Consider the following 25,620-nt stretch of genomic DNA (forward strand, 5'->3'; position numbering starts at 1 on the left):
ATTTTCAGTCATCATGACTTCTAAAATTCGTCTTTCCTGAGCGAAATTTCTTCAAGTCGATTTGAAGACAAATGATTTACAAAAAATATGTATGAATTATAAATAAAACATCAATATAAACATACAAATTATAACGAGGCAAACAATATCCTTAGTAAGAACCAAGTTGCCTTTGACGCACATAGGGACACCCGTGTCCCAATACAGATTTTTACATAATATTCATTATACATACGAAGAAAATGGAAAATATGTAATAAAACGATAATTATACTCATTAGTGAATGTAAATCGGAAGAAAAATAATAGCCAAACAGCCGCTAAGTAATTTTAAAATATTTTTTAATTTTGACGTCTAGCGAATTTTTTTTTCACATTTTGTGCCAGTATTTTTTTACACAAGGAATCGCGTTTTTCATTATTTATAGCGCATAATCATAAAAGATAAAATTAAAATTTAAGAATATTAAACTACAAAGGGTTTAACTTAACTAGTATTACTCTAAATCGTAAAAACTATGCGGGGACAAATGTGTCCCATATGCGTGAAAGGGTTAAAAAATCTCCTGTCAGCTCATCTAAATAGAGCTCATTATAGTTTAGCCAAAAACTGGAGTTACTGCTGATATCACTAGCACGGCAGTGTGCTGAGACGTACAAATCTTACAAGTACAGAGCTTTCAGTCATCTCAAAAAAGGGGGTTAATTAACGGCATATTAATGACAAAAACGAATAATATTAATTATTTATTTACACAGTACATAACACTACAGGAGAACATATTAACATAAATATTGCTAAAAAATGCTTGAAAATTTTACACAAAAAATAAATAAACATTTCACTTAAAAAAATAACCTAGCTGTCAATCTCACTGGTGATAACGATGGACGCCACTTGATTCACACACAAAATTAAATAACATACGAGTAGTAAATACCTAAATAAAACACATTTCACATTTTTCTTATCTTCCTAATCTACATAAAATAACAGTTTCGAGCTTTTTATTTACAATAATTGAAATCGGAAGCGGGTTTTAGTTAATTAATAATACTATATTACATCATCGGGATTTATGCTAATTTTGACCATGAAAAGACAAGACAGTAGCATAACTAAAGACGAAAATTAATTTACTGACTATTCCATTTTACTGTGGCGCGTATCTGTGTCAGAGTGTGATTCGATGTGTTGATCTGTTTCTGCAATATTAAAAAAAATAAACCCGGATAAGAATGGTCATCATAATCTCTATCATACATAATACAATAGTAGGTGTAATATAAATTTCTAATAATCTTCAAAAAACTAAGTAACACGACAATTTCTGGGACCTTTGACTTTCATCCAGTAGTGTACCTACATGATGACGAAGATTCAGTTCTAAAACTTCAAATATCAATTCTCTGATTAAATATTAGATTATCGATCCTATATCGATATTCAGACAGTCTGGATTCATTTCTATTTTATGATCTAGCCTTAAAAATAAGTATTAATAATCCGATCGAGTTAACTGCGCACGTGGCACCCAGCCGCGGTGCAGTCCTGTTGTCCTGTGTGGATTTTTATTCAATAATTTGAGGACTGTTGTCCCCCCTGGCAAACATTATTATAATGCCAATAAAACAAAAGCCATATATCTTTATAGCATAATTTATGAAAAACTGAAGTACTTGACTGAATGCTATGTATGTATATTGCCAAACTGAATACCTACCTATAGGTGTTATCACGGTATTAACACCTACAAACTTGAAACTTGGCAGGTAGGTTCCTTAGAGGGTGTAGACTAGACATCCGCTAAGAACAGAATTTATTCATTTAAGGATAGGAAATAATACGAAGGATACATAATATGAATATGAATATTTTAGTTCTTGTAAGTATCCGCTAGGGGCGCTGCACAATCCGTCATACATTTAATGTCTTTTTTTACGCAGTCGACGTCGAATACGTTTGATGTAAACAAACTCACACTTAGCCCCCTGATACCTACGGACGGGGCGAACGCGGGGACGTGTGCGGGTAAGTGCGAGTGAGAGTCGGAATCTAGCGAGGTGCGCAGTTACCTCGATCGGGTTGTATCTAGCTAGTATCGCCTAACGAAACTTTCAGACTGAACATTGCTCGCAATTTTTTGACCGCAAGCTCGGCTTTTTCACAAAATGTACTAAAAGAACTTGAAGTATTTGTCTAATTCCAGGAAAAGCCTAGCTTGTTCATACTATTTTACTATGAAACATACTTGGGTAGGTACTTTAATAAAATAAACTACGTTTTCCAACTTACCCTCAACTAACTGATATGGCACTGAAGGACTCTTTACTGTGAGACATTTCACGATCCTGCAACAAATAAACACACTTCTGTAATGCCTGGTTACCTATTCTGGAATACATCCTTCATTTTTATTTATTTCGAGACTATAATAGTCTTTACACGAGAGTCGCTCCTAACGGTCACGATATAGCTTACGTTATTTCTTTATTTTGAATGCTTTCTTCAAACATTTATTACACCTTATGTCCGCACTGTGGGACGATTAAATTGATCAGTGGAACGGTATCTACTTTATTTACGTAAGTAGATTTTAAAGATGAATAACTTTCATGCCTATCTAATCCTGATCAAGCAGGCAGGACATCAACCTTCACTGACATATAAGTCGACTTTTGAACGAAGCCGTGTGACGTCGCATTATGGATCGAAAATGAGATTTTTGGACATAGCGATTTTTTTGATAATTTCTATGATTAAAATTACCAATCGATAGGTTACGTCATTCAAATCTTTAAAGATATCCCAAAAAAAAGTCACTTTTACTTACTTTTTTTTTTAATTTTCGAAACCTCATAACTTCTGAGCGGGCAAATTTAGGCGCGCGCTGATAGAGTAGGATTATAGTCAACAAGCCATAGAACAAGGCTCAAGTAGTTTTAAAGCAAGATCTGTCAAGACTTAGTCAAAATCGACCACTTTATGTTTCATTCCATACAACGATAATGGAAAATATTTTTTTCCAGCCAATATCACTTTTAGAGAAAAACTTTAGTAACATTTATTCATCAGAATGATGTAACCTATCGATTGGTAATTTTTAATAATAGAAATTATCAAAAAAATCGCTATGTCCATAAATCTTATTTTCCATCCATAGTGCGTCGTATCGTGCTTTGTGAAGAGCCCTAATGGCTGATTTACACATAATATGTAGGTATATAACTAAATTTTTACTTGATTTTTCTATCAAGTTGGTGGGCGGGGCTTGTCTTGACACGTTTTAACAAGCATAGTAAACAAGAGCGTGACGTTTGGAATTAAGAATTAATAAGTCGTCTATGAAACATTCCCACAGGTAATACGGTAATAAAGAATCATACTCACAGCAAGAACACTAGTGACACAGTAGAAATAGCAGCGGTGAGCACTAAAAATGCTCCAGGAAAACTTGCTAGCGTGTAAGCATACAACGCATTGTACACCAGTGGCGCTAGCAGCGGGCTGAAAGACTCGGCCGAGCCCATCAGGCCGAAGACCTTTGCTATGTCTTGGCTGGGTAACGTCTGGGACAAGTACGACCGGATCAACGGCCCGGAGACTGTCCCGAAGAGAGCTGCGGCTGAACCTGAAATGGGACGACTGAGATTATTTACAGAACCAATCGTAACTAAAGCCTGGTCCGTGAGCACGTAGACTGTGCGACGCGCGCCCGCAGTGAGTGTGCGAGCGCGACAGCAATATAATTACGCGCGAGCGATAAGGATGGGTAGCTTGGGATCATTGGACAAAATTCTACGTGCTCACGGACCAGGCTTTACCAACCCTTTAACTGGACATGGGGTCTTCGGAAAATTGATTCGCATTCATATGTGATTAAAATGACTCAAAAGTAGATAGATAAACTAGTGTTTATAAACTACTAGCGGCCGCCCACGACTTCGTACGCGTGGACCTCGTTTTACCCCAGTTAGATATCATGTTGATAGATGGCGCTTTTTAGACGTCTTATTTATTTATTGAAAATTTGTCACATATCGTCATAAATGATAGCCTATATGTTAATCTGGGTTATAAACAATAATACTGTAAAGTTTCAACAAAATACGTTCAGTAGTTTTTGCGTGAAAGACTAACAAACATCCAGACATCCTAACTTTCGCTTTTATAATATTAGTAGGATTGCACTCCACACAAAACAAGAAAAAAATAAATACTCAAGATATTTAGTTTTCCGTTATCAATATTTTTAAAATGAAAATTATTTAGAAGACGATACGTCTACGATCGTATCAATTCAAAAAGGAACTCACCAAGATACATCTGCCATGTATCAATCGCTCCAGCTTTTATAATGTTCTCAACGACACATGAGAAGACAGCTATCGTAGCGAAACTCAGATCGCTTATATGGAACATTTTCTGTATCAATGCTACCCCAAAGAACCCTCCCAAACTCCAAACGATGCTTAAAGCCGAAAAGGTCGTGAAATCTTTCATCGTCCATTGCAGTTTGTTCCTTGTGTACAAGTACATAAGACCCATTGTTCCGAACATAGCGAATGCGTTAAGGGTAGACCCGCCGACTGTAAGAAGCAGCTTCGCTCTGCCGTAGTTTGGTTTCTCCTTGAAACTTTCCGTTAGCATGTCCTTAACGTGCGAAAAATCTAGCACGGAGAATATACTGCCCTGAAAAGAAATTTTTATATTGACATCTTCTGTACCGCTTATCAAGCCAATAAATGGACTTTTGATTTGATTTGAAACAAAACTCATTAAACGACATACCCTTAAGCAAGGTGACTTGTACCTTGTTTAGTGTGAATGCGATAGAAGTTGTCTATGATTTTTACCATACAAAATTAAAATCAAAATATTCACTCATTACATTTGTTTGACACATTTAGATGTAGTGCTTCAGACAGTTAAAATAGTATCCTTATGATCTTAAAAAGAAGCGCTGACTTTCTTGCGCTGCTCTTATTAAGTAAAGCCTTTATAAAGAAATAAAGAATTTTGAATTTGAATTTTGAATTTTTTTTTCGGCCCATTTATTGTCCCGAAGCAGTGGTAAGATTAAAGTAACCTACTGGGACGAGCAATGACGCTTTTTTTAAAAGCCTGCAGAATATTAATTAATGACTTTAAGACTATTGACTTTTTAAAGCTGACGTTAACAAGCACACTTCTTACCTCTTCAATATTACTCAAAGACTCTTGAATGGCGACAGCGGAGAATGCGTACGCGCACGCATAGATAGCAGCCACTATGAGCAACGAGTAGACGCTGCCCACAGCTCTGAGCAGGAATGGGCTGACCATAGAACCTCCCGCTATGCCAAGCACTAGGCTCATCTGGACCATTACTAATCTGAAGCAAACAATATTCAACTTTAAGGCATAGGTATTAGTGCTGAAGGTGGTGGAAAGCGCCTGGATGCAGGCAGGTCGTTGTGAAAATATTGAAGGGAGTGTTTGTTGTCCAACAGAGGTCGTCTTGGGGTTGAAAATTAACGCTGTGGAAATCTTTGTACCACGTTCAGTAGAGACTTTCGGTCAAAAAAATATTTTACATATATAAACATACCTAGTTAACTAAACCAGTACAGCAACAATTTGAATCAAAAAATGCAAGTATCTGACTCAAGATGTAAATTAACAACTTGGTGAATAAGATTTAGATATTAATTATATTAGATAAGACTTTTTATTTATCATCATCGTAATCGTGAATCACCAAGGAAAAGTTTAACAACAATAATTTATGTTTAGGCAAGTTTTAGAACAGGTTTGACTATAGGCAAAATTCACTGATTAAGTTACATCCATAAATATAGGTATTATGTATAAACCGATCTGCTCCAAGTGTAAATATTGTTATGCCGAACCAAATCTTCTATTATTTAAACCTACACGTTATGATCATAAGGAACAAGCAGAAAAATCTTCGTTTAATAAATTGAGTCTCACCTAAAAGTCCTATTTCTATTGTCAGTGACGTCACTAACGAAGCACATAGCGCCAGTGATAACGACGCTGATCCCTCCAGTCAGCGAGAAGAACACGCTGCAAGCCACCAGCCACCATGGGCCGAGGGACACCATGCTGTATGCCACTAGCGCCATGGAGCCCAACGTCATTGCTGGAATTAAAAAAAACATTTTTGAGCTATGATAAAAAATGGGCAAAGTAAATAAGGCTTGGGAAACATCATCGGACGGGTAGTTTAAATTTATTAACCTCTCCGTTGTCTCTCATTCAACGTTTTTTACTCATTTGCTAAAATGCTTATTTCTGTCGCGCGGGGCTCAAAATCAGCGAAATTCGTAGGTACCTAGTTGATTCACACCTAATGTGCCAAATTGTCCAGAAATGACTAAGCCGTCAAGACTTGTATTGGCGTTCTTCTGCACTTTTCGATACCACTCCTGCCTATGACTCAGCTACCGGCAGTGGCAAACATTTTGCTATAGCCACAAGCAGAGATATCTAGAACCTTTAATTTTGAACTTACCCAGAAGGTTCCAGACAATAAGAGGTTTCCTGCCGTGCTTGTCAGACCATGCTCCTACAAACAACGAGAGCACAGCTGGCCCCGCTGACTCTAACACCGATTTAGCTGTCATGACCTTGTTGGCGTACTCCTGGACTTCTCGCTCCAACTCCTGCCTTTGGCTTAGTTCTTCGGGAGTAGAGGTCATCTCAGGAGAGAGGAAATGTTGACACTCGGAGGCGGTGCGGTTCAGTTCGTGAACGCAAGTCCGGTGCATGATGAGGTTGCTTATTTGGATTCCTGTTTGAAAGGAGATTTTGTTGAACATAGATGGTTAACTTTCGTCGACATATTCGAAGTGACATTCCTTTAGAATAATAAAACTCGAAATCAAATCAACAACATTCATTGTTAAAATTTAAAAACCGACTAGTGTAAGGCCCGTTTTCCACCAAGTTGAAAGGAGACGAGATTATTATGTCAAAAGCAACTGATAGAATCCGTTCAGTCTCCGCTTTGGTCAAGCCGAGCATCGAACCAGCAACCATGATCATTTAAGGCGTCTACATACCACGTCATCGGACAGTTAAAAAAAGTCATAGGCTTACCAATTTCTAACATAAGACATAAATAACTATTATCATAGATTTTTACTTACCAGACACAGCAACACCGATCATTATAAGAAGAATCGGGACTTCAATAGCATTCGATATCTTGTATCTTTTTGGACTCGCTTCCTCACTGATGATCTCATAGTCATTATCACCCATGGTTTATTTTTCAACCTTCAGACAACCCGTATTAATAAGATGTCAACAAAATCCACAACACTCTTCAAAGCATTTATCCAACACTGTTTATAAACCGACAATCACATGTTACTATCACAAAACTAGATAGATAACGTGCGATACCACAGACGGCCATACAAAAACGTAAGCGGCTAAAGCAAATCAAAAACAAAATTAAGCATGACTAGCATGAATTAAAAAAGCTATGTAGGATGACAAAGCACAATCAAAACATGCTAATAAGGAATTAAGAGTACCTAAAACCACAGCTATAACTTAGTAATAAAACTAACAAAGAACAGGCAGATAAGTGTTATTATGACACATTAATTTAAATTAATAGTGATATCATTATTACATTACTTCACATAATTAAGTTACTTTGTACAGTGCATCTGTCCACAAAACATTAGCACAATGGATTCAGTACGCATTTTATCTCAAGCGTCCTTGAAACAATAATATGATGGCCGCTCGCTAGACATGAATACGCACTAGCGCTGCCGACGGATTGTCTTTACGTATAAAATCAAAGGTCAAACGAATGAGTTCTGTGAGCAATACTTAAAATAGGTAGAAGGATATTATGCAAGGCGACCTTATTACACTGGGTTAATAACGTCTAATATTGTAATTGAATTGCACTTCAAACACAACTGATTTGAATATCAGCGAACTCGGACTGATGTAAATATTTCACCCAAATGGGTTCAAAACATGTGACTCATCTATGGCGCGTTGTTATGTTGTCATAGGTAACAGGTAGTAGGTGAATCCTAATGTGCCCGAATAAAAGAACAGATAAGTGTAAAAATCCTTTAATGATAAGTCTTAATACCTACACAGTTAATGTGAAGACTAGTGCAGGCTGAACAGGTACACTTAAGGCTAAAATTACCGTTTAGACAACTTTAGCTAAGCAATGAACAGCAGTAGATTGACTGGCTCGCCTTGAAGTGGCGTGCTCTATGAATTTATAATACAGGGTGTCTCAGAAAGACGACAAGCGGTAAAAGGAAATCAGTAAAAAATATTTATATGAAATTGTGGTATTTATCTTTTTATGACCACCAAGTTGCGTAACTGGTACACTTTTAAACAATCTACCGCATCGTATTAAGAAGTTGAGAAAATACTGTGGATAAGCGGTATGTTGTACAGGCGGCATATCAATTTAAATTAAATAGCTGTGGTACTTTAATTTTTTTTAATAGTTGCCATTTTGAAACATAAATGTGTACCTGATGTCAAATCGACTGTACAACGTAAGTAACTACAGCGTACGGAGCGCCAGAATGGTTATGGAACTTCTGGTAGGAATTTTATGTTGGCATTTTGAGAGTTAAATCTAACTATGTTATGAATAAGTTCTGTCACGTTATAAATGTTACAATTAAAAATTAGTTCAGTCTCTAAAGGAAGTAAATCTTGAGAATCAAAAACGCGAACCCGTTGTTTGTTAACACTGACTTATTTTTTTAATCAGTTTATTTGAGATCAATGACCGCAACCAATCTTTCGCTACGTACTACGCTGAGATAGACAATTAGACATACAACATTTTAATATCCTAATTTTACTATTTTTATTTCTTAGATATTGAGTTAGATGTTTAATAACTATTACTCTAGAAGTTCGACTGAACGTTACGTTTAATGTCGCCAATTTTTGCGAAAAATAATGATTTTATAATAAGACTTACAAAGGACATCATCCATTTTGGTCCAAAATCAAAAGTGCCGGCCAAAAAATAAAAGTGCTGTATTCTGATAGAATACGTCCGCCTTAGCATTTATTACTATGGCACCAAAGCTGTAGCACCACTGTGCATCGTAGTATTTGAGCTCTAAAAATATATGAAACGACTGACTTTGATCTCAAATACTACGATGCACAGTGGTGCTACAGCTTTGGTGTCATAGTAACAAATACTAAGGCGGACGTATTCTGTCAGAATACAGCACTTTTTTTTTTATTGGCCGACATTTTTGATTTTGAACAAAAAATGTATGAATCGTCGATGAATTTTAGATCTCAAATACTCGACGCACAGTGGTGCTACAGCTTTGGTGCCATAGTAACAAATGCTAAGGCGGACGTATTCTGTCAGAAGACAGCACTTTTTGTTATTGGCCGACACTTTTGATTTTGAACAAAAAATGTATGAATCGTCGATGAATTTTGGATCTCAAATACTCGACGCATAGTGGTGCTACAGCTTTGGTGCCATAGTAACAAATGCTAAGGCGGACGTATTCTGTCAGAACACAGCACTTTTTTTTTTATTGGCCGACACTTTTGATTTTGAACAAAAAATGTATGAATAATCGATGACTTTTAGATCTCAAATACTCGACGCACAGTGGAGCTACGGCTTTGGTGCCATAGTAACAAATGCTAAGGCAGACGTATTCTGTCAGAATACAGCACTTTTTTTTGTTGGCCGGCACTTTTGATTTTGGACCAAAAATATATGAAACGTGGATGATGTCCTTTTATTTTTATTACCATAAAGCAAGCAAGCAGAAATTTTAAAAACTATATCACAAAGGTCAACTTACTATCTAATTATAAAATTCACTGGTACTTATCTTTTCTTATCACAATAATATGATAGTAAAGTATTATCTAAATTTTATAATAACAACAATAATAATATGTACATATAAGTGTTAATAATTTGGTATTTTTTTCACAATAAACTTTATCAGTAGTAAATTTCATCAAAAATTTAAATAGACTTTTTACAGTTAATTAATTTCCAATATTGCATTTTTTTAAGTATTTACTATTTAGTTATCACAGTCTAAAGCATTCAACATATTATATTATTATTTTAAAAAATCAGCTAATTTTATTATTTTATTGTACTTAAATACTTTCATTTGTAATAAAAAGACGAAAATCTTAAAATCATCACTAAACGTATAATGTGCTAATAAGAAAAGAAAGCAGTTATTACTTGAACCTACGTGATCAAAAAGGGAAATACGACGAAACCGTGATATAAATTATAATTCAGATTCGAAAATTCAAATCTAACTATTCAGTCAAATCGTCATTATTTCACTGGGAATTAGGACGATTTCATGCTCGTCTGTGCAGTTGTGTACTAATCATAGCAGCATCTGACTACGTAGTTTCAAGTACTGCCCAATCTTGTACGTACACCCTGTGTAATTTACTAGGATACTAATTAAAATACCTCTAAAATTGATGTAAGTACACTTAGTTGCTCATAATATAATATTTATGTTAGTTTGATCAAAATTAAACTTTAAAAACCTATTAAGATGAACCAACAAGACACACATTTATCATTATATGTAAATTACAACACCTTTTTTCATTGAATTAACTGTGACATATTATTACAGTCTCGGCGAGTAAACTAGATAAAAAAAGGCTTAATCAAAAATGTTACTAGTCCCACGATTCTATGTGAGTCATCTCTATGTCTCTTGTAATTAATTAATCAAAATCTTTTTTTTAACATTTTAAAACACCTTTTTATACAAAATTACTGTGACACTAGTTACGATGACCAAACTAGATAAAAAAAGCCTTAACCAAAATGTTACTAGTCTCACGAGTCTATGTGAGTCACCTTTATGTGTCTTTTGTAATTAATCAAATTCTTTTTTATTAAAAAATTACAACACCTTTTTTCATAAAATAACTGTGATACCTGTCTTGATGATTAAACTAGATAAAAAAGGTTCAGCTAAAATGTTAGTAGTCTCACTAGTCTATGAGTATGGGAGTCACCTCTAGACTAGTCCTAGTAAAATAAAAATAAAAATTTACTCCTATTAATACATCATGCACACGGTGCAAAAAACGTTAATAGAATTATTACTTATTAAATTATGTTTTCTGTTCAGAATAATATGTATGAGTAACTTACTAAAATACCTATTATTAACATTGTTCTTGTAAAATATTGCTAAGCATGGCAGAACACATTTCAAATGATTGACCTTTTTTAAGCACCTATTATTGCGTATCTTGCAGTCTTATACTTACGTATTTTATCACAATATCAACAGCTGTTGTTTGATATTATAATATTCTTTATTTATCTACGAGTTTATTTCCAATGGCTGGTAGTTGGGCACGCTGGCACGCCATCTGTAGTAAACAGCGGTACTGAAACAACAAAAAAAAAGTTAAAATGATCCATTCTATGAATTTTATTAATTTTATTTTTATTTTGTTTTATTCAGAAAACAAACAGCTTACAAATTACAAAAATAAATACATAAATTGCATAGATACAATGTAGTTGGTCAAAGCCTAAGGCACAAAAGTTGTGTTATGTATTTATTTTCTAACTACATAGGTAGTTTAAACTTTTTCTGTCTAGTAAATTCAAACTAATTTATTATTTAGTTTCATTGCTGGGAAAATTTTTTGTTCAATATAAGCATTTCGCACGAAAAACACATAAAAAAACGCAAAATCATAAAAAGGTTTGACCAGTATTACCAGTAACCATAAAACTGAAAGGCTTTTATACCCAAGTACTTAATGGAAACAATAAAATCCTTCGAAGCTGATCTCGTAAATAAACATAGGTAATTTATTTTTATTTAAACAACACGGTGCGATAAAACCGCAATCTGCAAAACAAGATTAGCGCCAAATAGAGTATCATATCACCTCGCATATTAAGCTGGCGACTGACTATAGTATTAAATTGTAACGTAACATTCGCTACGAGTGTGGCGCTATGTATGGTTATTTGCTGAGAAACCATGAACAGGGCAGAGCGGGTGCATTTCCGTAGACAGGTTCAGCGGTAAAAAACGAATCGTCAATTTGTAGCATATTAGATTAAGTTTTTTAATGCTCTCATTGCAGCATATTAATTAGGTTCAAATATCACAAGTCAGTCGCCAGTTTTACTAAATTTCGAAGCAATCGGAGGTAAAAAACTGGTAGAATCTAAAAATAACAAGAAATGCCCTTTTAGTCTCGTGCGCCCTTATCGAAAGACATAAAATGTCAGGGTTATTCAAGACCCACTGTATGGAATCTATACTAATTATAAATGCGAAAGTAACTCTGTCTGTCTCTCTTTCACGCTTAAACCACTGAACCGATTTTGTTGAAATTTATAGAGATAATTTGAGTCCCGAGAAAGGACATAGGATAGTTTTTATCCCGGTTTTTGAAACAGAGACGCGCGCAATAAAGTTTTTCTGTGACAGACAAAATTCCACGCGGGCGAAGCCGCGGGCGGAAAGCTAGTGAGGCTATATTTAGAATTTAGATGTTCAAAAATATAACATTATTGAGCAGGATAAAATATTATAATTATTATAGTTCAATATTTACTTGTAAACTCAAATAAATCATGTTTAATTGCTTTGCTTAATATTGCTAAAAATAAAATTTTACTAGGTAGTTTTAAAAAATAAGGCCGATATAAGACCCAAACTATTAAAATCTCAATTTATTTCATCAAATATAGAAGTAAATTCGTGAAAATTACTAAAAATCTCACCTCAGCATCGTAGCGCAGACCAAACAAAGTCCGCTGGTCAACAACATAATAGCTCCAGGGAACGAACTGATCGTGAACTCGTATAAGGCGTTGTACAACACTGGAGAAATTATCGGGGCCAGGCCTTCTATGGCGCCCATCAGAGCGAATACTTTAGCAATATCCTCCATCGGCATGACCTTGGATAAGTAGGATCTTATCAGCGGCGACGAAAGCCCACTGAATACGTTAATGACAGCAGCTGAAAAAAATTAATGATCAGAAACTGGTATTAAAGCCAGCAACCTGAATTAGGAGGTCAGAATATGGTATGTAATTCGGCAGCAACCTGAATTTGGTGGTCAGAACCTGGTATGTAATTTGCCAGCAATCTGAATTTAGTGGTCAGAGTATGGTATGTAATTTGCCAGCAACCTGAATTTGGTGGTCAGAACGTGGTATGTAATTTGCCAGCAACCAGAATTTAGTAGTCAGAAACTGGTATGTAATTTGCCAGCTCAACCTGAATTTGGTGGTCAGAACCTGGTATGTAATTTGTCAGAATCCTGATTGTGGTGGTCAGAACCCGGTATGTAAGTTGCCAGCAACCTGGATTTGGCGGTCAGAACCTGATGGTATGTTATGTAAATTCTTGGTACTCAACTCTATTTTAAATAACAACGTAATTATATGTAGTTATGACCAAACAGGTGGTTATTTATACGGTTTCTTTGTTCGAAAATAATGGTATACCTTAGTGTTTAAAAGCAAATATTGTTTCACAAACTCACTATTATGCTGGTGAAATCATACTTGAACCGATTTCGAAAAACTGCAACTTATAACTGACAAAAAAAAAGTTCATAAAAAGTTGAGGAAGAAAAACCTACTAGGTATATTTTATTTTGTCTTTAAGTTCGCCTTTTGTACTCTGATATATATACGTATCTAATAGGCTTTTCGCCCAAATTTCAATAATTAGTTAATAATATACCTTGATGCCTATTTTATACAAATGCGCTCTTATTTTGGAAAAAAATCTCATCTCCAAGGATTATTTTGCATTTTCAATAATATTTGACATATAGCCCTCAAAAACGCTCACGACCGTCATGGCGTCTTGAATGACGTCACGCCTTGCAAAACACAGCTGTTTTAGTACGGAAATTGTAAAGTTAAATTAATTACAAATGGATCCATCGTATTTCAAGTCCTGTATAGTGCCCCAATGTACATGCACAAGAATAAAAACGCCAAACAAGTTATTTGTAGGTATACGTACCAAACAATCAGCAGATACGTAAAATATGATGTCCATTGTTTATCAACAAAATCAAGGATGTATTTTTGTGAAGATCATTTCAATGTAAGTTAGATATTTCACACAACATAATCTGATATCATGTACCTACATATTATAATGAAATTGTTGAACTTTGTTTAAGAATAATGATAACAACAAAATGAGGTTAGGAACTATTCATGACATATTTACCAACAAACTTCACTTTTTTTTTTAATATAGAAATTCACGGCTCTGGGTCAAGACTTCACATGAAGAAAAGTGTTGCCAGTCGGGTCTTGTCAGAAATTACCAGAAATATAAAAAATTTAGGTAACCTATTTTTAAAATGTACTCTCTCATCTTATTCATAAATGGGAAACTATAGTATTATTATATTATTTATATCACTTAGTTGTACTGTACAGTACCTATATCTAACATTATTTGCCAAAACTCGAGACATAATGTAAAATTATTTGTTGAGCCCTATAAAAGAAAAATATCTACAAATTTCGAAAAATCACCTAAAAGGTTACAAAAATAACCTTCTAGCAACACTCAAATGTTGGCAATGACAATCTGGCCTAAAAGGGCTTGCACCCAGAGCCGTAAAAAACTATATTTAAAAAGATAGAAAAAATGACGTAACGCTTTCTGATTGGTGTTTGCTGTCACGTGACTTATGGGCCATTTTTTCCGAATTTATTTGCTAAAAATATAAATAATCTTTAATTATTATTTTATGTAGTTTCGTTTTTCATTATTTATACGACTATCTTAATAGTTATACAATCTTATACTGCAGATTTATTCACTGTGGATGTGTGTAATAAGGTTGAAATAGTTTTCTTACCCAAATAGAAATGCCATGTAGTCGTAGCAAATCCCCTGATCATATACGAGATTGCAACCGTCACCAGCGCCACGATTGAAAGGGCCATGTCTCCAATAGGTAGGTATTTCTGGAGCACTCCTACTCCAAAAAATGACCCCGCGAAGGATATAGTAGTATCCACAGCTGAGAACTGCGTGTAGTCTTTCAGAGCCCAGTGGAGTTTCTCTCTGGTATACATGTAGCTCAGTCCGTAGAGGCCATAGAGCATGAATACTGACAAGCTGTTGGCAAATGTTAGCAGAAGCAGCTGAGCTCTTAAGTAGTTTGGACGCCGCTTGAAACAATCTCTGAACATTTCCTTCACGAGTAACCAGTCCAGAACTGACATAAGACCACCCTGAAAAGCAAGAATCGATTTATCAAAATAAATATAACTTTAATAAGGGTCACGTCATTTTCTAGGCTTTTTAAAGAAAGGTTGAGGTTTTTAAGCACTATGACGACAAACTGCAGGGTACCTACCTAGTAATATGCTTAATACTTTTTATATTTCTAAACTTTTTCACTGGCGGACTTAATGCCGAGTGGCATTTTCTACCAGTCAACCACAGGTCAAGCAGAGATAATAAGTATGTCCAGTAAGTAGAAGAATACATAAAGTTAAAAACTGTCAAAACAAAAGGTACAGTGACAGCACATCAAACTATGCATTTTTGTTGCAAAATAGCCTTTATTACCTACAAGATAAGACGCCACTGTGTTTAGCTTTATGTGCTGTGTCATCCGTACATTTATTTACTAAAATAATTAAACAAACACAATGAACACCGATAACAATTCGGGTCAACAGAGATATAAATATGGGTTCAAAAAGCAGCGCACACTTTCGATACCAAATACAAAACAAAATGGATAAAAGTTTTAAACAACCATGATTTATTTTGTCTTGTATTTTTGCTTCACCGATTTTAGTTTACAGAACCTTTTAATGGAATCAGACACGCAAAAACGAACATTAAATTCCAAGGTTGCTTTAAATTATGCGACGAGTCGGCCGCAAAAGGTTTGTTGTGGATTCGCAGAATGCAATTAAGTGCAGCCATGGATTATTAACAAAGTCAAGATTCTGATTTAAATGTAATTTAAAAATTATCTTGTATGCTTAGATTAATAAAGCTTGTATGTTGCAAAGAGATTGATAAAAAACCAGACGGAAGTAAGTTTAATCGTAGTACGACATGTTACAAAATATAGCTTTTGTGTAAATAAATAAATAATAGATTGGATTTTGGTCTCTATCTTGAAACAAAATTAAGATTAGCGCGACTTAAACTGCGTACAGCGCCATCTGTTATCTTTAAAACACACTAATACAGAGCAAGATTAAAAACAAATGACAAACATATTTACCGGTATAGCCCCATTCAGGGACTCCTTCAGATGGATGTTAGTGAACGCGTACGCTATGACGTACAAAGCCGTCACTATCAGCAGAAGGTAGACGTTTCCCACCGCCTTGATCAGGTATGCGCTCAGCAGCGATCCCATCACACTCCCAGCTGACACCGCTGCTCCTAATATTGTTATTCTACAATAAATGACTAAAGTAAGCAAAGCTTGTCCTATGGGTACTTGATACTAGATATTAAGCTAACCACTAAGTACACACCAAACAGACAAAAAAGTCAAACCGAATCTAGAGCATTGCTTTAGTACCTATTTAAGAGTTTTTTTTTTCGTTCGTTCGTTTCAGCCGAAAGACGTCCACTGCTAAACAAAGGCCTCCCCCAAGGATTTCCCCAACGACCGGTCCTGCGCCGCTCGCATCCAGGCACCTCCCGCAACCTTTACCAGGTCGTCGGTCCACCTAATGGGAGGCCTGCCCAAGCTACGTCTTCCGGCTCGTGGTCGCCATTCAAGAACTTTCCTGCCCCAGCGGCCATCGGCTCTACGAGCTATTTGCCTAGCCCACACATTTTTTTTTCACATTTTAAAAAATACACACTTTTTTCAGAATGTCCAAACAATGAACAGTGATTTATCAAAATTAAGTATTACCCATGATTGAGGAATAATATCTTTTAGCAGTGTTCATACCTGAGCGATCTCGTCGATTTTGTCGTGATATCAGCTATGTAGCAGTAGGCCCCCGTAAAGATTACACTGATCCCTCCAGTGAATGCGAAAGGTATGGAGGTGAGAACATACCACCATGGGCCAAGGTGCATCATGCTGTAGATGACGACCAACATGGAAGACATTGTGATACCTAAAATAATGATTTTAGGTTTATTCAATTAGGAAATGGTCAGGCTGAAACTATTCTACTTTACCTGTACATTTGTATTTTTTTCTTTCATGGCTTCATAAAGATGCCAACGTTTTTAATTTTTTAATTAGCAGTCTACCTATATCCTTTTTCTCCTTTTAATTTTATTGAACTGATTTTAAGTTTTAGATAAAAAAGCAAAAAATAGTTTTTATGTCTAAAATTATTATATTAGCACAAAGAAACATGATAATGGTGATAATATCTATATCATATCATTAATACATATAGCTTGTGCTAATATAGTAGAATGGTTTGTAAATATATTTTATTTATTTATTTTAAAGATTATAGAATAGATGTTTTATAATTTTACAATTGCCAATCATATCTAGAACCAAATCTACATTTTAATTTATAATATGCCTAAATAATGGAACTACAAAAAAGTTTTTAGCGTAATAAAAATGCTATACTATTATAGTGATCATAAGCACTTACCAAGTAAAGACCATACTATGAGGGGTTTTCTGCCATGAGTGTCAGACCAAACACCAAGAAACATGGAAAGTATGGCCGGGCTGATAGACTCTAATACTGTTTTAACTGTCTGTATGAATGTAGCATACTTCTGCACTTCTTCCTCTAACTTATGTGTCACATTGGATTTTTCAGGAGTAAGAAAAATTTTGCATTCATCTAAACTGTGGTTTAGGGAGTAAACACAGGTCCGATATAAAATAATATTACTAATTGCTGTTCCTGAAATAAAATTTTACAAAGCAGTTAATGTCTATTACATTTTTTAAGTTATTTTTATTTGAAGGTAGCGTTTCATCAACTTACCTGAAAGTGATACAGCTAACAGAGTTAAAAATAATGGTACCTCCATGGTTATAGCAAATGGCCTTCCCGGTAATTCACTGATGACTCTATTAGAAGCATTAGAAGTACTTTCTGTAACTTCATTTTCATTTTCAGCTGAATTTTCAGTATCTTGTGCCATTTTGTTCAATTTTTGTAACTTGCGGGTATTCAATTAATAATCCTAAGTATTCTATTTCTGCGGTATAAACTTCGCAGTAGTAATTTAAAACAAATCGTGGATGCCGATCAAAGAACACAAGTTTTACGACTGATCAGCTGTAATAACAAAATAAAACAAAAGAAAAGATAATTGAACGAGTGAGTGAAGTTTCAGTGTTCGAGAGTGAAATGAATGAATAATTATTGAAAGTTTTGGGGTTTTGGATATTTTCTCCTCCATACAGTCTGAGATACTAACTGAAACAAAAGCAAATCTATCTTATCATTGAATTAAATGGTGGGTTCCGTACATTACTTTTGTTTCTTTTCCCGCGTAAAACTCAAGCAAAGCAAGTGAGTAAATGGTCTTATACAAAAGAACAAGAACGAATGTATTGAATGTCAGTCAATGTCAGATTTTTTTTTCATGTATGTCAAAGATTGTATAAGTTATGATATAATTCCCCCTTAAATCAAAGTATAGTAGTGTCGATTTAGGCCAGAGCCGATTACGGTAATTTTTAACGTCTCCAATCCAGACACGCTTCTCGATTCTGCGATACGATTGGTCGTTCAACAGCGTACGTCAGCTGTTTTGGTTTCCACCACAGCTGAGCGGAGCAGAGAAATGTGTTGACTATTCAATCAAATTTTAATAATGCACTTCTCGTTTCCACCTGAATCCGCTCCGCTCCACGCTTCGCCGCCGCGGCTGTCAAATTTTGTAAAAATAACCCTCCTTCTGGCGTAGTCGGGTAAATTTGTTTTTAGTTTTACCGTTCCTTGCAGTCATCAGTCGATTGTACCGATTGTCCCATCACTTTGACACCGCCAACCGACAACTAGAAAAAAAAGTCTTTGTCTATGAATAAAAGGCAAATGAAAAAGGCGAGCGTTTTTGACAAAAAATCTTACGTTTCTGACTACTTTGCTCAATAAAATTGTGCGAAAATAAAGAAAAGATAATTATCAGTGATTATTTAGTTAAGGTAAGCTATAAAACGGGGACTATGTACAATAGAGGGTAAGCCGACTCATCCTTCAAGATTTGATGAGTCGCCTCTCCCCCTGTCATATTGTAACCACATCCGCCGTTGGAATCGTTTACTGTTATTTTTTGTTAATAATTGCTACTGTGTTCGAGATCGGAGCAGGTGGCAAAAGTTTTGACAAGGTTTTAAAAGTTTTCCGTATAGTGGACGTGTAATTCGTAAATCATCGTGGATATGCCACGACCTATTTTTAGACTGGCTTTCTTTTCGAGCCGCATTGCGTTCTGATATTAGCCGGTGTCTGTGCATTCCAGTGATTCAATGTGAATTATTTTTTAGGTGAAGGTGTAAAAGTGTCGATATGGCGGTAAACGTGTACTCCACTAATGTGACTTCGGACAATTTGTCGCGGCATGACATGCTGGCGTGGGTGAACGACTGCTTGCAGTCTAATTTCGCCAAAATAGAGGAATTATGTACAGGAGCTGCATACTGCCAGTTCATGGATATGCTGTTCCCTGGCAGTGTTCCCATGAAACGAATCAAATTCAAGACAAACTTAGAACATGAGTACATACAGAACTTCAAAATATTACAAGCAGCATTCAAAAAAATGGGAGTTGACAAAGTAAGGCTTTTGAATTTTTTCAATATTTTGACAACATACCTTCCGTTTGTAATATTATTGGTTCATGATATAGATTCATGGCTGAGTAATATATTATTCATGATTTATTATGATATCATGTTTAGTGATAACCAAAGGCAAAATAGATGTGACATTAACAGCTATATTTAGAGTTTGTTCACCTCTGACATAATTGGATTTTAGCGCTAAGCCTATGATAATTTGTGTTCACCATCATACACTGGTTTCAAGGTAGACATGATTTTATAAAAGAATACTATCGCTCTTGCCTTGTCAATGGCATAAACCATGGTCATATCCATAATGGATAGTAGAATAATGAATTTCAATACAAAAATGGTAACTGTGAAACTGAGCTGGCCATACAGTATGTTAAGTTTTTATTCATGTAATTACAAATTTACTATTGTATCTCTATTTATTGCAATACAAACATATTGCATTAAATAATGTGTTTGATAAAAACTTTCTAAGAATATTTTAGTTTGTAATGCATAAAAATCTCTCATGTTAATATCAATTTTATAAACTTTCTAAATAACAGAAGTTTAGTGCTACATAATTATTTGTGAGGCCTTTGTCCAGCAGTGGACGTCTTTCGGCTGAACGAACGAACAAATTATTTGTGAATAGGTCTTAAAACTATGCCATGTTCTAGGTAATACCAGTGGACAAGCTGATAAAAGGGCGATTCCAGGATAACTTTGAGTTCTTACAGTGGTTTAAAAAGTTTTTCGATGCTAACTATGACGGTCGCGAGTATGACGCGTTCGACGCGCGCGGCGGGCTCACGATCGGATCGGGGGCGTGCGAGTCTGGGGTGCCGCTGTGCGCCGCCGCCGTCGCGCCCCCGCCGCGTCGCCGCGCCGTTCCCACACACCACTCCGGCAGTACGCATCCCACAACACTAGCCTTGGGCAGACCAAACGCAGGGCGGTAGCAGCGCAGTTTGAATGCGGGGCCGTGCATGTAATACAAGAAACTCTGAAGTGTGTCACACCAAATTTGAACGCGGGCCCGCGCTCCAACTGCAACTGCCGAAATACAAACGAGGCGGCGCGGGTGCGGGACAGAAGCGGCGCGAACGCGGGCCCGCGCTGTTGTATTACTATGGCGGCGATATTAGCATGACACCGGACGCAGGGCGGTAGCAGCGCGTTGAAAGCGGTTTTCAATTTAAATTTTTGACAACCGCCCGCGTTGCAACTGCTTTGAAACTGCGCTGCTTTCAGTGTGCCTCAGCCGCGCTGCAACTGACCCGCACTGCTTCTGACCCGCGTTTGGTCTGTGGAAGCCTTAAGCACCCCACGACTCACCAACATCACTATCCTAACCCCTTTCATACTCATACTCATTAACATCGAACCCTCGATTACGTGGAACAAACCCACATTTACCCGCACCGTAGAATTGTCGATTCTTTTTATTTTACTCCACTTTTTTTCTTTTGTAGATAGTTCCCATTGACAAACTGGTGAAGGGTCGTTTCCAAGATAACTTTGAGTTTTTGCAATGGTTCAAGAAATTCTTTGATGCCAACTATGGAGGCACGGAATATGACGCGGTGGCGCAGCGCGAGGGGCTGCCCATGGGCCACGGCGGCGCGGCGGCGCCCCGCTCGGCCGCCGGCGCGGTCAAGAAGCCCGCCGCGCCCGTCGCCAAAGTCGCGGCCAGACCCCAAACCAGTACTTACATTTTGTTTTCTTACATATTACATGTTGCTTGTACCTTTTTTGTTCGCTTTGTGGGACAAAATTACATTACTTCCTCGCTAATAAACATTGCAGTGTTCATCATTTGTTGATACACTGTTCATGTCAGTGTTAATTTAACATTTGGCCGAAGAAAACTAAAAGATGGCTATTCACCTGTTGAACAATGTTTGTTAGTACGAGGAAACTATTTGGAACCATTGCACATTTGATAAAATTTAAAATCATGTACATAAAATGTATACATCTGTTTATGCATATAAAATTCCAAGTATTATATCCTCCTTCCAACTGTACCATACTTAGCTGTTGCACTTCTGTTCACCTACTTACATACTAATGAGTCTATATTTATTCAGCATGTAATATTTCTATTTATCCTTATGAATAATTTAATATATTGACTGAGTTTTCCAATAAACAGTATTCTTACCTGTTATGTATTATATTTAACTTTTATTCGCGTAGACTGAAGCATAAAGTATCTTATGTAAAAATGTATTATGTAAATAACACACTAACACAACTGATTTTAATGGACAAACAGACAAAATATTTATATTAATGTTGTTTTTACAGTTGGAAAAGCTAACAGCACAGTGAGGTCTCCTCCAGTGAACTTGTCACGATTAAATCAAAGTGCGAAAGGAGATTCTAAAGTTCTTGACGAACTTAACCATCAGGTAAGATTGTCATATCAACTGATAAGGCTGCCAATTTTTATCGCCATGTCCAAGTACCTCTGTACAGTTTGAGAAACCAATTTATATGAAGAAAAATGCAAATTATTCTGCCCAAAACATTTGTGACAACATTAATTCCTTTAAACCTATCTTAAAGCACTTATATCCGTCTGATTGTTATCAACAATATTGCGTCGCTTCTTATCTTTACGTCAATGATGACAAGATGCAATAGAATGCGAAAGTCATTATTATCATCTCACTTCGTAAGGAGTTGAATCACAGCTTACATACATTAGTATGTACCTAGTTCATATAAAATCACAAAATATATTCTCAAATCTAGCTGCATTGTAAGTTAGCAGGCTACAGCTCCTGTGTCATATGAAATGATAAATTTAAAAGTATTTTCGACCATATCGGTCACTCCGTCCGTAATGACCCCTATAAGTTAGAGAATAAATGCTGATCCTCTTCATAAAAATAACATTTGACCTCGACGGGATTTAAACCCGCAATCAGGGCTGGCGTATCCGGTACGCTAACCGTAATACTTAGATGCGATCAACAAAACTTTACTAAATTGTCTGTGGGAGTGGTTTATGTTGGGTAACGCCCATATCGCAAAATTCCTCCGTAAAATCATAAAACTAAAAAAGTCATAAAATTATTTTCTTTTACACGTATTATAACAAAGTGTCTAACATAATAAGAAACAAAAAAACAGCATAAAAAAGTAGATACTATTTAGATCATTATTTCCGCATAGTTGCTTTACATAATATTTTTAACTTTCTAACAGGTAAACGAACTCAAAGCGACAGTTGACGGCCTAGAGAAGGAACGGGACTTCTATTTTGGCAAACTCCGGGATATAGAAGTGATCTGTCAAGAGATGGAGGAACAGCAAAACGCTCCAATTGTTCAGAAAATTTTGGACATTTTATATGCAACTGAGGTCAGTATAAATAACCACTGATTTTGAATTTTGAAATCTATAACTACAATTTCAATGTCTAAGGCTGAGTTGCACCACCTAACTTTAACCATAACTATAAAGATAACCGGTGTTTTTACCCGACTGCGCCAAAAGGAGGGTTATTTCTATGGAGTTTGATAGATTTTTGACGTTTATTAAAATAAGATGGTACAACCCAGCCTAAATTAATTTATTTGCTTGAGATAGTACAACCTGCTTCAAAATAAGATTTGGAAGGTATATTTCTATGTCTCTTTTCTCAGCCTATTGAGGAGGGCTCCCCGCAAGTCTGGGGACTGGGTCAAAACTCACACATGCTTATTGAAGATTAGTGAGTTTTCTTGCCCAATAGGCTACCCAGTAAATTATTTTTTAAAAGGCCTTCATTTTAAACTAGGCAGTTCCTGAGATAGCATACGAAAAGTATTTCCAAAGTGACAATTGAGCTTCAATGCAACGTTTTTTATATTTCGCCAGTGTGGCAAATATTTTGAGGTGTTAATTGACTACTGGTATATCGGATGATATAAGGCCCTACGCAATAAGTAAAGAGAGACCTTACTCAATGCTGAAAAGACCAAAATGTCGCTTATGCTATACGAACATACAAGGCTAGAGTTTTACTGACGGATTTTTGTATGACCGCTTTTTACGTTAAATGCAGTATAGCTTATAAAGCTTCTTCTAAATACCACCAGGCGGCGCCACTATGTCTAGTATTTCGAATCGGATTTTACGAATCGCGCAGCTATCTCAGGAATTTCTCGTTTAATATGACTGGCACATACCAAATGCATGAAATACCAAACCGAACTTTTGTTGGTCACCTTGGCTACTTGGCAAAACTAGTTTCATATTCAAGCATAGATTGTAAATTGAAATCAAAAGCGTTATTGTACCAACCACCAAATTTAATTGAATCTAAGAACGCGTAGTGCTACTGACTAATTTTAATGTGAAAACGATCTAAGTATGCTCGAGTTTGAGTCTAGTTTTTACAAAAACAAGCACACTCGCGCCAATTATTCGAGATTTTATAAAATCTTTAGGCCTGGTTGCGCCATGCGCGATAACCGCGAGGTTTCTGCTGGGAAGTTCTCATACATTTGCATGTCAGACCGCGCGGTCCTCAATGCCTCGCCAATGAGAACCACCCAGAAACCGCGCGTCTTAACCGGACCTCAGTGTTAAGTAATAATAAATGAACCTAAAAATGTATTTGTTTTGTTCACAGGACGGATTCGCGCCTCCGGAGGAGATAGACGGCGACAACCCACACCCGCCGGAGGAAGACGAATATTGAAATAAACGTAACATCGACGCGTATCATAGTGCTCTTTGTATATTATCAACTCGAAATTATCTCGCTTAACAATCATCAACAGTATCGAGTGCTTAGTATTTCACAGCCAATGAGTCGTCATTTAATATTATGATAGTTTATAATCACTTGGAACAGTGGCCCCAAAATGGCTCGAGCTTACGTGAATTTGTTACGAATCTTGTACATACAGACGCAATGTAAATGTGACATCACAACACCTGTATAATCTAAACAAATAAAATCTTTATACGAGTGGCTGTGTTATATCTAAGTACATTCCATAATTTGGGGGCGTGATTTCTTGACTGAATTTACTTCTAATTCTGAATGTTATATCTGTGGAATAATCCGTTTCTTATATGATATTGTGTTGAAATATATTGGGAGGTTGGTCGTATTGTGCAATGTGGTGCAAAAAGAGTGCTTCTATGTATTTGTCTTGATCACACCGTGTATATTATCATTTTCGGGCCACTGCCGCCCGGGCATGCATTTAATAGGTTGTTACATTGTTGGAGAGGTTTACTGTTACTTGTTTAATTCTGTTAATAGTATTGCATTTGGCTAAAATTATATTAATACTAAATTAGCAGTCTCGAGTGAAGCAAGATCTGAAAGTATTTGGACAATACGCTTTGTATTAAAATTATGTATTTACGTAACTTTCACTGATATTGTTGAACCTGACAGTCGGTAAACGGTTCCATGTAGTTGTGATATTTACATGACCACAATTTTAGGTTAATCATTACAAGACTTGACAATGTTTGCACTAATAACTAACTATAGGAGTATACTAATTCAGAATAATTTTAAATGTATTTAGAGCAGGGCAGTTCCTCGCGGGACAACTAACGACTTGTTGGCCGGAAGATGTTATTCGCTGGTTAAGATAAAATAGATAATTAATTTATTTACTTTAGCATTCATAAATTGCCTTAACAGCAGATATTAATTGCCTCTGGTTTTCAGATTGTGAATGTCTTATCAAATAAATAATAACTTTATTAAAAAATGTGTTTTAATTTAGTCACAAAACTCACAAATAAATAAATGCTATGTTGTATTAGCAAATGAAACCCCTTAT

General features: G+C 36.0%; 3 protein-coding genes across 6 annotated transcripts; 1 reads left to right on the forward strand and 2 right to left on the reverse strand.

The window, feature by feature from the left end:
• Window positions 1-734: 734 nt before the first annotated feature.
• On the reverse strand, window positions 735-7,530 carry LOC135079885 (probable peptidoglycan muropeptide transporter SLC46). The gene is made up of 8 exons (XM_063974513.1): window positions 7,156-7,530; window positions 6,519-6,797; window positions 5,975-6,146; window positions 5,198-5,375; window positions 4,318-4,693; window positions 3,392-3,632; window positions 2,297-2,352; window positions 735-1,206 (listed from the first exon to the last, which is right to left on the reverse strand). The coding sequence occupies exons 1-8, from the start codon at window positions 7,268-7,270 to the stop codon at window positions 1,145-1,147; spliced, it is 1,479 nt and encodes a 492-aa protein (XP_063830583.1). The 5' UTR covers window positions 7,271-7,530; the 3' UTR covers window positions 735-1,144.
• A 3,232-nt stretch (window positions 7,531-10,762) lies between these two features.
• On the reverse strand, window positions 10,763-18,311 carry LOC135079886 (probable peptidoglycan muropeptide transporter SLC46). The gene is made up of 7 exons (XM_063974514.1): window positions 18,015-18,311; window positions 17,670-17,930; window positions 16,997-17,168; window positions 16,310-16,487; window positions 14,918-15,296; window positions 12,801-13,041; window positions 10,763-11,440 (listed from the first exon to the last, which is right to left on the reverse strand). Exons 1-7 carry the CDS (start codon window positions 18,172-18,174, stop codon window positions 11,374-11,376), a joined length of 1,458 nt encoding a protein of 485 aa, XP_063830584.1. The 5' UTR covers window positions 18,175-18,311; the 3' UTR covers window positions 10,763-11,373.
• A 729-nt stretch (window positions 18,312-19,040) lies between these two features.
• LOC135079887 (microtubule-associated protein RP/EB family member 1) lies at window positions 19,041-25,548 on the forward strand. 4 transcript variants are annotated; one of them, XM_063974519.1, is made up of 6 exons: window positions 19,041-19,183; window positions 19,526-19,814; window positions 20,494-20,725; window positions 22,127-22,230; window positions 23,033-23,188; window positions 24,444-25,548. In XM_063974519.1, exons 2-6 carry the CDS (start codon window positions 19,548-19,550, stop codon window positions 24,510-24,512), a joined length of 828 nt encoding a protein of 275 aa, XP_063830589.1. In that variant the 5' UTR covers window positions 19,041-19,183; window positions 19,526-19,547; the 3' UTR covers window positions 24,513-25,548. The 4 variants fall into 4 exon arrangements, with proteins under 4 accessions (XP_063830589.1, XP_063830585.1, XP_063830588.1 ...); XM_063974515.1 differs by lacking the exon at window positions 20,494-20,725 and adding an exon at window positions 21,289-21,520; XM_063974518.1 differs by lacking the exons at window positions 20,494-20,725; window positions 24,444-25,548 and adding exons at window positions 21,289-21,520; window positions 23,473-23,556.
• The last annotated feature ends 72 nt before the right edge of the window (window positions 25,549-25,620 follow it).

Source organism: Ostrinia nubilalis, chromosome 17 (genome assembly GCF_963855985.1).
Source record: "Ostrinia nubilalis chromosome 17, ilOstNubi1.1, whole genome shotgun sequence".
Lineage (NCBI taxonomy): Eukaryota > Metazoa > Arthropoda > Insecta > Lepidoptera > Crambidae > Ostrinia > Ostrinia nubilalis.

Coding starts and splice junctions, on each gene's coding strand:
- LOC135079885 (XM_063974513.1), bottom strand. CDS start 7,270: ATGGGTGATAATGACTATGAGATCATCAGTGAGGAAGCGAGTCCAAAA. Junction 6,147..6,518: donor TATTGTCTGGAACCTTCTGG/GTAAGTTCAAAA, acceptor TTTTAATTCCAG/CAATGACGTTGGGCTCCATG. Junction 1,207..2,296: donor GCCATATCAGTTAGTTGAGG/GTAAGTTGGAAA, acceptor TTAATATTGCAG/AAACAGATCAACACATCGAA.
- LOC135079886 (XM_063974514.1), bottom strand. CDS start 18,174: ATGGCACAAGATACTGAAAATTCAGCTGAAAATGAAAATGAAGTTACA. Junction 13,042..14,917: donor TACATGGCATTTCTATTTGG/GTAAGAAAACTA, acceptor AATTTTTTTCAG/CTGCTGTCATTAACGTATTC. Junction 11,441..12,800: donor GTCTGCGCTACGATGCTGAG/GTGAGATTTTTA, acceptor TTGTTGTTTCAG/TACCGCTGTTTACTACAGAT.
- LOC135079887 (XM_063974519.1), top strand. CDS start 19,548: ATGGCGGTAAACGTGTACTCCACTAATGTGACTTCGGACAATTTGTCG. Junction 20,726..22,126: donor TCCCACACACCACTCCGGCA/GTACGCATCCCA, acceptor TTGTTTTTACAG/TTGGAAAAGCTAACAGCACA. Junction 23,189..24,443: donor ACATTTTATATGCAACTGAG/GTCAGTATAAAT, acceptor TTTTGTTCACAG/GACGGATTCGCGCCTCCGGA.